Here is a 17,734-nt window from a genome sequence, read left to right on the forward strand (position 1 = left end):
TGAGAAGCCTGCACACCGCAACGAAGAGGAGTCCCCGCTCGCCACAACTAGAGAAAGGCTGCGTGCAGCAATGAAGACCCAAAGCAGCCAAAAATAAATAAAATAAATTTATTAAAAAAAAAAAAAAAGATCAAGGAGCTAAGAGTAGCAAATTAACTCCTGAAAAAGAACGAGGTACGAGGTTTGCCCCACTAGGTACCAAAGTCATGTTATAAAGCACTTAGGATAGTGTGGTAACTGCACAGGCATAAACTAGATCAACAGAACAGAAGACAGCCCAGAAACATACCCACCATATATGAAAACTTAATTTATGACAAAATGAGTACTGCAGATCACCAAGGAAAAGATAGTCTGTTTAACAAATACTGATTAAACCAGTTATTTATAAAGAAAAAAAACAAATCCTGAATCCCTACCTTACAACAGATCATAATAATTTCCAGCAAAACTGAAATGTGAAAACAAAAGAAACATGAAACTTTAAAAAGACAGTCTTTCTGAGAGTATTCTTCTGATATCTGTGTAGGAATAATTTCTTAAACAAGACACAAAAATGTTAATTACCGAAAAATGATAAACTGTGTATTAAATTTAAGAATGTATGATAATCATAAGAAACCTTAAGAAAAGCAAAATGACAAGCTACAAACTGGGAAAAGATGTCTGTAATGTATATAACCAATAAAGGAGTAGTATAATGAATATATTTTTTAAAACTCGTTTTTCTTAATCAATAAGAAAAAGAGAACTCCACAGAAAAATAAAAAAGAAATGAATGGGCACTGGAAAGAACAGAAAACTTAAATGGACCATATATGTGAGATAAGATGCTCAGCCTCATTAGTAATCAGAAAGGTCAACTAAAGTCAAAATGAGACACATCTAACACTTAACTGTTAAAATGGCAAACTGTTAAAACTTACCAAAATCAAAGATTGAGGATATGAAACAATAAGGACTTTCACATACTAACAGTGAGAGTATAAATTGGTACAATCATTTTGGCAAACAGCTTGTATTACCTAGTAAAACTGAACGTGAAAATACCCTGTGAACCAGCTTACATATACTAGATATACACATGTGTATGAAGAGACATGTATAATAATGTTATCTGAGCAAAAAAACTTGAAATAATCTGAATGACTATCAACAGAAGAATGGATAAATTGTAGTCCATTCCTACAGTGGTGGACTATACAACAGCAAACATAAATGGTAGCTAAAAGCATCAACATGGGTAAGTCTACAAAATATGATATTCTGCACAAAAAAAGCCCTTCACAGAGAAATACATACCGTATGATTCTCTTTAGGGTGTCCTAAGGTAGACAAAATTACCTACGAATATCTACAAAGACCATATAACAATAAAGCAAGGGAATTATTAACAAAAAATTCAAGATAAAGGTCACTCCTGAAGGGAAAAGGGTAGAATGATATAGGAAAGGAGTACATGAAGACTTGTATGGTATTTGTATAATGTCCTTATTACTTAAGTTGTGTGGTGGGTAAGTATTCACTTGATTATTATTCTCTAAATTATACATGTAATTGATATACCATTTGGAAATATATATATTTCGCAATGAAATTTTTTGAAAACTGAAAGAAAATAGAAAAATTCAGTAACAGAAGCAATTAAAAATATATACGATTATACAGCACTAATAAGAGCTAGCAATAACTGAGTTGTTCCACATACCAGAAATGGTTCTAAGTGCTTTACATATATGATCTCATTTATTCTAATAATCCCTATGAGACAGTACTACTATTTGTCTCATCATCCAGATGAAGAAGCCAAGGAATAAAAAGCTTTAGTAACTCCCCCAAGGTTATACTATCAGGAAGTAATTCAAGCCCCTGGCAGATTAAGTGCAGAATCTACATTCTGTTTGCTTACCCACTAAATGAGGGTATGCATTTCCTAACAGAAATAGAATAGACTTAAGAACTATGCAGAACCCACTAAAAAATGTACACACATATACCATGTCTCTGAGTGAGACTTTCTATTTTAAAGGCTGAGTTCTCTCCAAATTTAATACAATTATCATCAAAATTCTACTAAAATTTTCTGGAGGATGAGTTTACAAGGGAACATCTCATAAAAAATTAAGTAAGTATACGCATGAGGATAACTAAGATAATATTGAAAGGAAAATACTGAAGAGGGATTCATACTGCTAAGTATTAAGCATATTAGAAGGCCATAAAAACGGTAAGTTATAAGCAAAAAGAGAGATCAATGGAGCAGAAAACAAAGCCCAGAAATGGACATAATACAAGTATACTCCATGAAAAAGCAAGCATTTAAAATTACTGGGGGGAAAACTGCATTATTCACTCAATGCTGTTGGTACAATACTAACAAAACTTAAAAAAAAGAAGTTAGAAATGTTTTCAGATTGACTACAATTTAAGAGTAAAAAGTAAAATGATAAAAATACTAAAAGTAGATAAAGGTGAATATTTACATAATTTGGGGAAAGAAAAATATCTCACAAAACTTGTTATCAAAGACAGAACTAATAAAGTTTCATACAATAGAAAAGATCACAGAAAAATTAATTGTGGCATATAAATATATAAATAAAATGCCATAAAGTGAGGAAACGTATTTGACACAAAATGATATCCTTCATAAATATTTTCTCCAAATCAATAGTAAAAAACTAACCACCAACAGAAAAATATACAATTCACAAAATAACAAATATAAATGGAACAGCACAAGAAAAATACCTCCATTTCACTAGTAATCCAAAAACTGAAAAAAGTAAACAATGAAATATTTACCAGTTTGTGAAAATACTAAATAGTGTAGTTAAAAGTACAAAAAAAGAAGCCCTCAAACTGCTGATCACAGTAATTAAAAGGTAAAAATCTTCAGAATTTGGCAATATATACGGAGAAACTTTAAAATGGGTGTAGCTTTCCGGTAATTCTACTTCTGCTAAATCATGATAAAAAATTTAGTCATTTAAAGTTTAAACATCACAATGATCTAACACAAATTTAAATTAGAAAATAATTGAAATAATTAAACACAAGATAGCTAAATTAAGGTACTGTATACCCACAAAATGGAATACAGTGTAGTCATTAAAAATACTATCACAGAGTTAGATAACCTCATCCACCAGAGGGCAGACAGCAGAAGCAAGAAGAACTACAATCCTGCAGCCTGTGGAACAAAAACCACATTCACAGAAAGATAGACAAGATGAAAAGGCAGAGGGCTATGTACCAGATGAAGGAAAAAGATAAAACCCGAGAAAAACAACTAAATGAAGTGGAGATAGGCAACCATTCAGAAAAAGAATTCAGAATAATGATAGTGAAGATGACCCAGGACCTTGGAAAAAGAATGGAGGCAAAGATCGAGAAGATTCAGGAAATGTTTAACAAAGATCTAGAAGAATTAGAGAACAAACAGAGATGAACAATACAATAACTGAAATGAAAACTACACTAGAAGGAATCAATAGCAGAATAACTGAGGCAGAAGAACGGATAAGAGACCTCGAAGACAGAATGGTGGAATTCACTGCTGCGGAACAGAATAAAGAATAAAGAATGAAAAGAAATGAAGACAGCCTAAGAGACCTCTGGGACAACATTAAATGCAACAACATTCGCATTATAGGGGTCCCAGAAGGAGAAGAGAGAGAGAAAGGACCAGAGAAAATATTTGAAGAGATTATAGTCGAAAGCGTCCTAACATGGGAAAGTAAATAGCCACCCAAGCCCAGGAAGCGCAGTGAGTCCCATACAGGATAAACCCAAGGAGAAACACGCCGAGACACATAGTAATCAAATTGGCAAAAATTAAAGGCAAAGAAAAATTATTGAAAGCAGCAAGGGAAAAATGACAAATAACATGCAAGGGAACTCCCATAAGGTTAACAGCTGATTTCTCAGCAGAAACTCTACAAGCCAGAAGGCAGTGGCATGATATACTTAAAGTGATGAAAGGGAAGAACCTACAACCAAGATTACTCTACTCGGCAAGGATCTCATTCAAATTCAATGGAGAAATCAAAAGCTTTACAGACAAGCAAAAGCTAAGAGAATTCAGCACCACCAAACCAAACGCTAAAGGAACTTCTCTAAGTGGGAAACACAAGAGAAGAAAAGGACCTACAAAAACACACCCAAAACAATTAAGAAAATGGTCATAGGAACACACATATCGGTAATTACCCTAAACGTGAATGGATTAAATGCTCCACCCAAAAGACACAGGCTTGCTGAATGGATACAAAAACAAGACCCATATATATGCTGTCTACAAGAGACCCACTTCAGACCTAGGGAGACATACAGACTGAAAGTGAGGGGATGGAAAAAGATATTCCATGCAAATGGAAATCAAAAGAAAAGTTGGAGTAGCTATACTCATATCAGAAAAAATAGACTTTAAAATAAAGAATGTTACAAGAGACAAGGAAGGACACTACATAATGATCAAGGGATCAATCCAAGAAGAAGATATAACAATTATAAATATATATGCACCCAACATAGGAGCACCTCAATACATAAGGCAACTGCTAACAGCTATAAAAGAGGAAATAGACGGTAACACAATAATAGTGGGGGACTTTAACACCTCACTTACACCAATGGACAGATCGTCCAAAATGAAAATAAATAAGGAAACAGAAAATAAATAAGGAAACAGAAAATAAATAAGGAAACAGAAGAAACCAATGGACAGATCATCCAAAATGAAAATAAATAAGGAAACAGAAAATAAATAAGGAAATTAAATGATACAACAGACCAGATAGATTTAATTGATATTTATAGGACATTCCATCCAAAAACAGCAGATTACACTTTCTTCTCAAGTGCGCACGGAACATTCTCCAGGATAGATCACATTTTGGCTCACAAATCAAGCCTCAGTAAATTTAAGAAAATTGAAATCATATCAAGCATCTTTTCTGACCACAACACTATGAGATTAGAAATGAATTACAGGGAAAAAAACGTAAAACACACAAACACATGGAGGCTAAACAATACAGTACTAAATAACCAAGAGATCACTGAAGAAGTCAAAGAGGAAATCAAAAAATACCTAGAGACAAATGACAATGAAAACATGACGATCCAAAACCTATGGGATGCAGCAAAAGCAGTTCTAAGAGGGAAGTTTATAGCTATACAAGCCTACCTCAAGAAACAAGAAAAATCTCAAGTAAACAATCTAACCTTACTCCTAAAGGAACTGGAAAAAGAAGAACAAACAAAACCCAAAGTTAGCAGAAGGAAAGAAATCATAAAGATCAGAGCAGAAATAAATGAAATAGAAACAAAAAAAAAGGCAAAGATCAATAAAACTAAAAGCTGGTTCTTTGACAAGATAAACAAAATTGATAAACCATTAGCCAGACTCATCAAGAAAAAGAGGGAGAGGACTCAAATCAATAAAATTAGAAATGAAAGAGGAGAAGTTACAACAGACACCGTAGAAATACAAAGCATCCTAAGAGACTACTACAAGCAACTCTATGCCAATAAAATGGACAACCTGGAAGAAATGGATAAATTCTTAGAAACGTATAACCGTCCAAGACTGAACCAGGAAGAAACAGAAAATATGAACAGACCAATCACAAGTAATGAAATTGAAACTGTGATTAAAAATCTTCCAACAAACAGAAGTCCAGGACCAGATGGCTTCACAGGTGAATTCTATTAAACATTTAGAGAACAGCTAACACCTATCCTTCTCAAACCCTTCCAAAAACTTGCAGAGGAAGGAATACTCCCAAACTCATTCTATGAGGCCACCATCACCCTGATACCAAAACCAGACAAAGACACTACAAAAAAAGAAAATTACAGACCAATATCACTGATGAATATAGATGCAAAAATCCTCAACAAAATACTAGCAAACAGAATCCAACAACACATTAAAAGGATCATACACCACGATCAAGTGGGATTTATCCCAGGGATGCAAGGATTCTTCAATATACGCAAATCAATCAATGTGATACACCATATTAACAAATTGAAGAACAAAAACCATATGATCATCTCAATAGATGCAGAAAAAGCTTTTGACACAATTCAACACCCATTTATGATAAAAACTCTCCCAAAGGTGGGCAAAGAGGGAACCTACCACAACATAATATAGGCCATATACAACAAACTCACAGCAAACATCATTCTCAATGGTGAAAAACTGAAAGCATTTCCTCTAAGATCAGGAATGAGACAAGGATGTCCACTCTCACCACTATTATTCAACATAGTTTTGGAAGTCCTAGCCATGGCAGTCAGAGAAGAAAAAGAAATAAAAGGAATACAAATTGGAAAAGAAGTAAAACTGTCACTGTTTGCAGATGACATGATACTATACACAGAGTATCCTAAAAATGTCACCAGAAAACTACTAGAGCTAATCAATGAATTTGGTAAAGTTGCAGGATACAAAATTAATGCACAGAAATCTCTTGCATTCCTATACACTAATGATGAAAAATCTGAAAGAGAAATTAAGGAAACACTCCCATTTACCATTGCAGCGAAAAGAATAAAATACCTAGGAATTGTAGGTATCTTACATACCTTTTGTCTCCCTAGGTAGGTCTTTTGTCTCTTGGATTGTAATAATCAATATTGTGAAAATGACTATACTACCCAAAGCAATCTACAGATTCAATGCAATCCCTATCAAATTACCAATGGCATTGTTTACGGAACTAGAACAAATCATCTTTAAATTTGTGTGGAGACAAAAAAGACCCCGAATAGCCAACGCAGTCTTGAGGGAAAAAAACGGAGCTGGAAGAATCAGACTCCTTGACTTCAGACTATACTACAAAGCTACAGTAATCAAGACAATATGGTATTGGCACAAAAATGGAAACATAGATCAATGGCACAAGATAGAAAGCCCAGAGATAAACCCACACACCTATGGTCAACTAATCTATGACAAAGGAGGCAAAGATATACAATGGAGAAAAGACAGTCTCTTCAATAAGTGGTGCTGGGAAAACTGTACAGCTACATGTAAAAGAATGAAATTAGAACACTTCCTAACACCATACACAAAAATAAACTCAAAATGGATTCGAGACCTAAATGTAAGACTGGACACTATAAAACTCTTAGAGGAAACCCACACACATATGGTCACCTTACCTTTGATAAAGGAGGCAAGAATATACAGTGGAGAAAAGACAGCCTCTTCAATAAGTGGTGCTGGGAAAATTGGACAGGTACATGTAAAAGTATGAAATTAGAACACTCCCTGACACCATGCACAAAAATAAACTCAAAATGGATTAAAGACCTAAGTGTAAGGGCAGACACTATCAAACTCTTAGAGGAAAACATAGGCAGAACACTCTATGACATACAGCACAGCAAGATTCTTTTTGACCCAGCTCCCAGAGAAATGGAAATAAGAACACAAATAAACAAATGGGACCTAATGAAACTTAAAAGCTTTTGCACAGCAAAGGAAACCATAAACAAGACCAAAAGACAACCATCAGAATGGGAGAAAATATTTGCAAATGAAGCAACTGACAAAGGATTAATCTCCAAGATTTACAAGCAGCTCATGCAGCTCAATAACAAAAAAACCAACAACCCAATCCAAAAATGGGCAGAAGACCTAAATAGACATTTCTCCAAAGAAGATATACAGATGGCCTACAGACACATGAAAGAATGCTCAACATCATTAATCATTAGAGAAATGCAAATCAAAACTACAATGAGATATCATCTCACACCGGTCAGAATGGCCATCATCAAAAAATCTAGAAACAATAAATGCTGGAGAGGGTGTGGAGGAAAGGGAACACTCTTGCACTGTTGGTGGGAATGTAAATTGATACAGCCACTATGGAGAACAGTATGGAGGTTCCTTAAAAAACTACAAATAGAACTACCATACGACCCAGCAATCCCACTACTGGGCATATACCCTGAGAAAACCATAGGTCAAAAAGAGTCATGTACCAAAATGTTCATTGCAGCTCTATTTACAATAGCCAGGACATGGAAGCAACCTAAATGTCCATCGACAGATGAATGGATAAAGAAGATGTGGCACATATATACAATGGAATATTACTCAGCCATAAAAAGAAATGAAATGGAGGTATTTGTAATGAGGTGGATGGAGTTAGAGTCTGTCATACAGAGTGAAGTAAGTCAGAAAGAGAAAAACAAATACAGTATGCTAACACATATATACGGAATCTAAGGAAAAAAAAAAAAAAAGGCCATGAAGAACCCAGTGGCAAGACGGGAATAAAGACACAGACCTACTAGAGAATGGACTTGAGGATATGGGGAGGGGGTGGGGTGAGATGTGACAGGGTAAGAGAGTGTCATGGACATATATACACTACCAAATGTAAAATAGATAACTAGTGGGAAGCAGCCGCATAGCACAGGGAGATCAGCTCGGTGCTTTGTGACCACCTAGAGGGGTGGGATGGGGAGGGTGGGAGGGAGGGAGATGCAAGAGGGAAGAGAAATGGGAACATATTGTATATGTATAACTGATTCACTTTGTTATAAAGCAGAAGCTAACACACCATTGTAAGGCAATTATACTTCAATAAAGATGTTTAAAAAAAAAAAAAAAAACTCTTAGAGGAAAACATAGGAAGAACACTCTTTGACATAAATCACAGCAGGATCTTTTTTGATCCACCTCTTAGAGTAATGGAAATAAAAACAAAAATAAACAAATGGGACCTAATGAAACTTCAATGCTTTTGCACAGCAAAGGAAACCATAAACAAGACGAAAACACAGTCCTCAGAATGGGAGAAAATATTTGCAAAGGAATCAATGGACATAGGATTAATCTCCAAAATATATAAACAGCTCATGCAGCTCAATATTAAAGAAACAAACAACCCAATCCAAAACTGGGCAGAAGACCTAAATAGACATTTCTCCAAAGAAGACATACAGATGGCCAAGAAGCACATGAAAAGCTGCTCAACATCAGTAATTATTAGAGAAATCAAAACTACAAATCAAAACTACAATGAGGTATCACCTCACACCAGTTAGAATGGGCATCATCAGAAAATCTACAAACAACAAATGCTGGAGAGGGTGTGGAGAAAAGGGAACCCTCTTGTACTGCTGGTGGGAATGTAAATTGATACAGACACTATGGAGAACAGTATGGAGGTTCCTTAAACAACTAAAAGTAGAATTACCATATGATCCAGCAATCCCACTACTGGGCATATACCCAGAGAAAACCATAATTCAGAAAGACGCATGCACCCCAATGTTCATTGCAGCACTATTTACAATAGCCAGGTCATGGAAGCAACCTAAACGCCCATCGACAGATGAATGGATAAAGAAGATGTGGTACATATATATATAATGGAATATTACTCAGCCATAAAAAGGAACGAAATTGAGTCATTTGTTGAGACGTGGATGGATCTAGAGACTGTCATACGGAGTGAAGTTAAGTCAGAAAGAGAAAAACAAATACCGTATATTAACGCATGTATGTGGAACCTAGAAAAATGGTACAAATGAGCCCCTTTGCAGGGCAGAAGTTGAGACACAGGCATAGAGAACAAACGTATGGACACCAAGGGGGGAAAACCGCAGGGGGGGTGGGGATGGTGGTGTGCTGAATTGGGCAATTGGGATTGATATGTATACACTGATGTGTATAAAATTGATGACTAATAAGAACCTGCTGCATAAAAAAACAAACAAACAAATACTGTCACAGAAAAAAATGTTTTCAGTAGTTCAAAATATTTCCTGAGTACCTATCAGTGCAAGACACTGTTCTAGAACCTGGGAATATAATAGTTTGTAAGAAAAACAAGGCCCTGCCTTCAAAAAGCTTATAAATGCAAACAAATGATTAAATAAGATAATTTCAGATAATGATTTATGCTATTAACAAAATTATTATAAGGTAAAATATCTGTTCAATGAACAAACAGGGTAATCATGTTAGGGATGGAGGAAAATGTAACTGAAAAAGGATAAAGGCTTTCAGTGCACTGGAGAATATACAGAAACATTACCTGTCTTAATAGACGAGTACCCACTTTTAGTGATATTATTTATATCTTGAACCTGAAATATTTCATATTATACTGACTGGAAACATGGCATAGTGGTTAAAAGCATGGCCTCGCCTCCAGAGCTTGACAGCCTAGATTATTTGATCTTTCTCACCTTACTTTCCACATCTGCAAATCAGGGATAATAAAAGCAACCATCTCATAGAATTGTTTTTGAGGACTGTATGAGCTTAAAAATGTCAAGTGCTCATATAGCAACTGTTTAAAAGTTATATTAGGGACACCTATTATTTCTATAAAGTCACTATAACCTTTTGACTATGATAACTAAATCCCTCTGTCAGAAAGAGAAAGTGGGTGAGGCCAAGGTAATGGGATAGAATGTGACCGAGAGCAGTAGGGGGAACATTTCAGCTGAGACAGCCTCCAGGAAAGCCTCCAGGAAGGGGTGACAGCTACTCAGAGTTGAACCCTAGGAAGTCAGTCATGCCAAGATCTAGGGAAGGAACAACTAAGTTTCTAAGGTGAGAATATAAAATTGAAAAAAATTTACAATGGATAAAATGAAAACTGTAGATTATAAATGTCAAGTAAAATAGTATCACAGTTTGCTTAAGATATATATACACATTTTATTTATATGTATAAAAATAAATGCTTAGATTTATAAAGCCAAGTTTTAATATTTCTTTAACCTGTTTTCCATTGGTTTTGGTCTTTGGTATGAATAACTATTACACTATTATGACTATTATTGTTCTAACATGTTATTTATTAACAAGGCCAAGGATACTGATTTATCCCCAGATAGCCAGTCACCTCTGCTGTGGTCTAATGTGACAATCACACTTGTCACTGTATCAGTAGTGGTAAGATCTACCACTGCCTTAAAACCAGGTAAACAGAACAGGCATGACACAATAATCACATCATTGTACACATGCATCACTGTACATCATTACAAACTGAGTGGCATGGGTTTCCTTACCTTGGGCCATTGCTGTCTTTTCTCCTTGTTGAACAGTTGCCTTGCTCAGCTCTGGCTCGCTGATCTGTGAAATCATTTGTGTTCCTATCTACAATCTCTCCAGCATCAAGTGCTCTGTGGAGTCGATAGTTGACCATCTTCAGAACAATGAAAACAGCAGCTATCACAGGACAATAGACTGCTACTATAATCATGGAAGAAGGAAGGGCCTTAAAGAGAAAGAAAATGAAGATAGGAATTTTAAAATATTTTATACTTTATTCAATTAGAGAAATCTGTAACTAAAATAATAAACACACACATTCTCTCACAAAGCAACAATTGTGTTCCTAGCACTAAGTTATAAAAGTATAAGACAGCACCACCCAATACAGTAGCCACTTGCTACATGTGGCTATTGAGCGCTTGAAATGTGGTTAGCCTGAATTGAGATGTGCATTAAGAATAAAATAACACTGGATTTTGAAAACTCAGTATGAAAAAAAGAATGCAAAATATCTCAATTTTTATACTGATTACACGTTGAAATATATTTAATTATATTGGGTTAAATAAAATATATTACTAAAGTTAATTTCATCTGTTACTTTTATTTTTAATGTAGCTACTAGAAAAATTTTAAATTGCATATGTGGCTCACAATACATGCCCACTGGACAGCACTGTTACAAAGTCCCTGCCAAAAAGCTTACAATACAAGTAGAGAGTTAAGGCATCACATCATATAATATGTGAATAGACAGGGTTGTGATCCAAATACATGTAATCCCTGTTTATGTGCTCCCTGTAACTTTTTTTTTAGGATATAAACTTTCTTTGTGTTCTAGAAAATCCCAAGTTAAAACTGTTATGAGAATAACCTTAGAACTATGACTATAAAACCAGATAAGACATGGGGGACATTCAAAATCCAAATGTTTTATTTTAAAATACTTAAATGCTTAAAATACTGAAAAATTGTAACCTGCCAAATAAAACGAATAAAAGAATACAAAATAGAATCAAGCAATAAATAGATTTATTGAAATAAGTCAGAAGCACCCTGGGCTTGGGGACTGCACACCCATAATACCTGAGGATTCAGTGATGTGGACATGAGTCCGGGGCTGGCAGGCTGGAGAACACCCCACTTGGAAGGCATGACTCAGAGTCACTGTTAGCAGAGCCTATAAAACTAGGCTCAAGTTATGCCCCTTTTCATGAGAAAAAAATCATCCCAGGTGTTTACAGCTCTAGATTTCACATGTTTTCATAAGATTCCACCTCAGTAATCTGAGAACATGGCTCTAAATTTACTTGGAAAGGTATCCTCAAATCGCTTGAGAAGGTGAAATTGAAAAGGTTCTAATGAACCAGGGAGGTTTCAAATACAGGTATGATAAAAGTTTAAAAAATAAGACAGTTATTTGGGAGGTAGAGAGAGGGAAACAGTGTGGGTTGGAACTGGGAGGGGGGAAAAGAAAGTAAATCAAGCCTAAAGTTTAATACTTTTGGGTTGAGTGCAGGCATAATAGTCAAATATTTGGTATTTTTATTTTTATTTTTTAATTTTATTTATTTTTGGCTGCATTGGGTCTTCATTGCTGCGCATGGGCTTTCTCTAGTTGCGGCGAGCAGGGGCTACTCTTCGTTGCGGTGCACGGGCTTCTCATTGTGGTGGCTTCTCTTGTCGCGGAGCACAGGCTCTAGGCGCACAGACTTCAGTAGCTGTGGCTCGCGGGCTCTAGAGTGCAGGTTCAGTAGTTGCGGCACACAGGCTTAGCTGCTCCGCGGCATGTGGGATCTTCCCAGACCAGGGATTGAACCCGTGTCCCCTGCATTGGCAGGTGGATGCTTAACCACTGCACCACCAGAGAAGTCCTATTTGGTATTTTTAAATGCTTAGATTAAGAAGCCCTTCATATTAGTGTATCTAAAAAATTACACTGGTGATTTCAATTTAAAATGTCATTGAATAACAGATCTAGGCTTATAAAATGTATTCAAAATCTTACAAAATCGATAAATATCAGGTTTAGAAGAGTTAAGTATTCCAAAAGATTTGTTAGATAATTTACATAATTTACTTAAAATAAATACTAAATTTATAAATGCAATTTAAATTCAAGGGATCTTAAGCTACATGAAAAAACCAAATCTCTTAAAAATGATTGTTAAAATGTGTTCAATTTGTAAAGAGTTGAGTTTAAAATTCTACGTTAATTTACAGCTTTAATAAATCTAACATTCATTGCAAAAAAAAAAAAAAAAAGAAAGTTCCCTGAATAACTTTTTCCAAACAGAAACACACACACACAAATTGACAAAAATTTCAAAGTAAACACGCACATAAATACATACAAACACATACACTGCTTAGAATATTTATAGAAGTTCTGCATGATGCTGATTTCCATATGATATGTTCACTTAAGGACTGGAATTCTTGGAGATCATTTAGTTCAACACCCTCATTTCCGGACTAAAAACAGAGCTACCTTATGATCCAGCAATCCCACTCCTGAGCATATATCTGGAGAAAACCATAGTTCGGAAAAATACATGCACCCCAATGTTCACTGCAGCACTGTTTACAATAGCCAAGACATGGAAGCAACCTAAATGTCCATCGACAGATGAATGGATAAAGATGTGGTACATATATACAAGTAATATTGTACCTATATACAGTATTACTCAGCCTTTAAAAAGAATGAAATAATACCATTTGCAGCAACATGGGTGGACCTGGAGATTATCACACTAAGTGAAGTCAGACAGAGAAAGACAAATATCATATGATATCACTTATATGCTGAATCTAAAAAAAAAAATGATACAAATGAACTTACTTACAAAACAGAAACAAACTCACAGACTTAGAAAACGAATTTATGGTTACCAGGGGGGAAGAGTGGGGTGGAGGGATAGATTGGGAGTTTGGGATTGACATGTACACACTGCTGTATTTAAAATAAAATGACTTTCCATGAAATTAATTAATTAATTTAAAAACATGTATCACTGTATATAGGAATATGTATATATTTATATATGTATGTGTGTATATATAATATGTATATTATATAAAGAATAAATATAAAGAATTCCTTCAAAATCAATAACAAAGAGGCAGACCAATGAAAATAAAGGACAATAGACAGAACTTACACAGAAAAATATAAATAGCCAATAAAAACAACATGAAAACATGTTCAACTTCATCAGTAATGAGCAAAATACAATGTAAAACCTCAACAATGTATCATTAACACCCATCTTAATGAACAAAAATTAAGAAATCAGACAAAATTAAGTATGGACAACCAGACCTCTTATAAACTGCTAGTAGAAATATAAATTGATAGATACATCACCCAAGATCCAGCAATTTCTCTCATAAGCATAGAAATGAAAGAAACTCTTACACTCGCAGCATAAGACTTTTACCAAAAACTGGGGGCGGGGGGGACCTCAATTGAAAATCAACAGGAAAATGGAAAATGGCAGACTAGTTACCAATGTAATATAACAGTAAAAACTACAGCTACATGCAGCAACATTAACTGTACATATACAATATGTGTTGTATTCCAAATGTAAACTTACGTTTTACTGTATTTTCTTGATTTTTTGATAATAAGCATGTATTTCTTTTAGAGTTAGAAAAAAGAGCTAAAATTTTAAAAGTGATAAAAAGGTTTTCATATTAGAAAAAGAGTATATTAGCTTTCATCTTTTACAAAGACATGATCTACATTCTTCTCATTACTGGATGACTTATCAATAGGTCAAGTTCCACATCAAGGCAGTTTGTCACCATACTCCTTACTTGCAAGAAGTTAAAAAAAAATCTTAACTCTCAGTTATACATCCCTGAATGGCAGGAAGTGTTAACAGCTGTCAGAGAGCTCTAGATATTCAGATCAAACATAGCCCCCAAAACTGTAGTAAGCCTCCTTACTAAGAACTGTGTTAGATACTTTACATAAGATCATCCCTCTTAGAAGCTGGATGAATAGAAATGTAAATTAAAACTACAATTAAATATTACCACATACCCATTAGGATGGCTACTATCAACTAACCAGAAAAAAAAAAAAAGGACAGAAAATAACAAGTGTTGGCATGGGTGTGGAGAAATTGGAACCTCTGTACGCTGTTGGTGGGAAAGTAAAATGATGCAGCCTCTATGAAAACAGTATGGTGGTTCCTCAAAAATATTAAAAATAGAATTACCATATGATCTAGCAATTCCACTTCTGGGTATTTATTCAAAAGAATAAATCGAATCTTGAATAAACTGCAGGATCTCGAAAAGATATCTGGACATTCATGTACACAGCAGCATTATGCACAATAGCCAAGAGATGGAAGCAATGTAGTGTCTATGAATGGATGAATAGATAAACAAAATGTGGTCTATATGTATGATGCATTATTCAGCATTAAAAGGAATGAACTCTTGTCGCATGCTGCTGCATGGAGGAACCTTGAGAACAGTATGCTAAGTGAAATAAGCCAGTAACAAAAAGTCAAAATACTGGATGATTCCACTTATCTGAGGTATCTAAAGTAGTCAAATTCATAGAAATAGAAAGCAGAATGATGGTTGCCATGGGCTGGTGGGAGAGAGAGTGAAGAGTTGTTGTTTAATGGCTGTAGAGTTTCAGTTTTGCAGAATGAAAAGGTCCTGGAAATCCATTCCACAACAATGTAAATATACTTAACACTACTGAACAGAACACTTAAAAATGTGTTAAAATGGTAAATTTTATGTTACGTGTTTTTTACTACAATTTAAAAAGTTAGACGGACAAATGTTTCACTCTTTTCTCTCTGATGAGGAAAGAAAGTCAAATGTTGAGAAACAAGCTAGGAGACTGAGCCATTTACACCACTTCTTAAATTCTGACAGTTTATCCTGAACGTTAAAAAGTTGTGTTATTTCAGCCAGGAGTGATAGGTTCAAGCTATTCAAGACGCCAAATATACTTCTGACAGGACTCTTGAGAAAGCCACTTGGAATCACAGAAATGGTCATACCGGAATTAACAGTGCCATGAAGTAAATTTATCTTACATTTATCTTATCTTACATTTCATTTCAAAACTCAAGTGAATAATTCTCCCCTATGGCAGGCACACTGCATGGCAGAAAAGCTATCTTTTATACAATGCTCATTTTATTGTGCAGCAATGTAAAGACATTATGTTCACTGTCTATGCTTTGTGGTGGAATCTTAATTTTCTCTATTTTCTACACCACTGAGTCGAGATCTGAAGCATACTGTTAACAAATGCGTATCCTTCCTTAATATATTTGTAGCTGTTCTCAATTAGAACTGATTTCAATGCATCTTTTCCAGTTCATGTTACAATACCTAGTGCCAACTAACATACTTAGATATCAACTAACATCTAACACTTAGTGAACACCATGTGCTAGGCACGTTTCTACGTGCTTTATGTATATTAACTCATTTAACCCTCATGATCACCTCATGAAGTCAGCACTATCATTCTTCCCATTTTACAGATTTAGAAACTGAGGCACAAAGAGGTAAGTAACTTGCTCAAGGTCTCAGAATGAGACGTTAAGGAGCAGTTTGCCTCCAGAGTCCTTGCTCTTCATCATGATACCTAATTGTCTCTAAATCAGGGGTTGGCAGACTTTGTCTGTTTGAAACAAAAAATATTTCACAGTTTGCAAGTCATATGATCTGTCATAACGACTCAACTCTGCTGTTGTAGTCTGAAAGCAGCTATAGGCAGCATACATGAACGTGAACATGAACATGGTGTTTTCCAATAAAACTCTATGGACACTTTGTAGACACTGAAGTTTGAAATTCATTTAATTTTTACATAGCATGAAGTATTACTCTTATTTTGATTTTTTTCCAACCACTAAAAAACTGTAAAGACCATCCTTACTTAGCTCATGGGCCATACAAAAACTACATGGGCCGTAGTTTATTGATACCTGCTCTAAATCAAAGTTTATTTTCTTCTCTCACCAGTAAGATATCATCACCAAACAAAAGATCATCAAGCACTTCCCCCTCATACATGCCAAGTACAAATCTATCATCTCCAACATCCCCAGTTTCATCCAGCTATGAAGCAAAGTAACTGCTAGCAAACATAGGTCAGTAATTGCTCTTCCCTTTCAGTGAGAAAGTCTATCAATTTACACAGAAAGCATTGGTTTGGGATTATCAAGGAAAATTCCACTGGTTCCACAGAAATCACTGGAAAAATGAGAAAAACAATGGCTTTCAGAAACTATTTGACAAAGTTTCATGAAAAGAAACTAACTAGGGACGAGGGGCAGAGGGTCTCTCTGTACTATGAAGGAAAACTTCCGATGCAAACACGAAGACTGAACCTCACTGTCTCTAAAATAGTAGATTAACTGTTAAGAGAGTCGTAGAAGGGACTTCCCTGGTTAGGACTCCATGCTCTCACTGCTGAGGGCCTGCGTTCAATGCCTGGTTGGGGAGCTAAGATCCCACAAGCCGTGTGGCACAGCCAAAAGAAAAGAAAAACAAAACAGAATCGTAGAAGTGAAAAAACAAATTTAGGTCAGCCTTTCAAAACAAATAGATAGCAAGAAGGTCACGTTTCTACACATCTCCTTTAATTAGATATTTTTCCTCAAAATGTTTAGCCATAAATTTGTAATTAATAAA

General features: G+C 35.1%; 1 protein-coding gene across 5 annotated transcripts in view; it reads right to left on the reverse strand.

The window, feature by feature from the left end:
* Positions 1–17,734, reverse strand: part of PCNX1 (pecanex 1) — a 167,680-nt gene that overhangs the window by 126,292 nt on the left and 23,654 nt on the right. For all 5 annotated transcript variants that reach the window (XM_068543493.1, XM_068543484.1, XM_068543467.1 and 2 more), the window contains exon 2: positions 11,062–11,270. In XM_068543493.1, coding sequence (XP_068399594.1) covers positions 11,062–11,270 — 209 coding nt within the window. The remainder of the gene's footprint in view (positions 1–11,061; positions 11,271–17,734) is intronic.

Source organism: Eschrichtius robustus, chromosome 1 (assembly GCF_028021215.1).
Source record: "Eschrichtius robustus isolate mEscRob2 chromosome 1, mEscRob2.pri, whole genome shotgun sequence".
Classification (NCBI taxonomy): Eukaryota; Metazoa; Chordata; class Mammalia; order Artiodactyla; family Eschrichtiidae; genus Eschrichtius; species Eschrichtius robustus.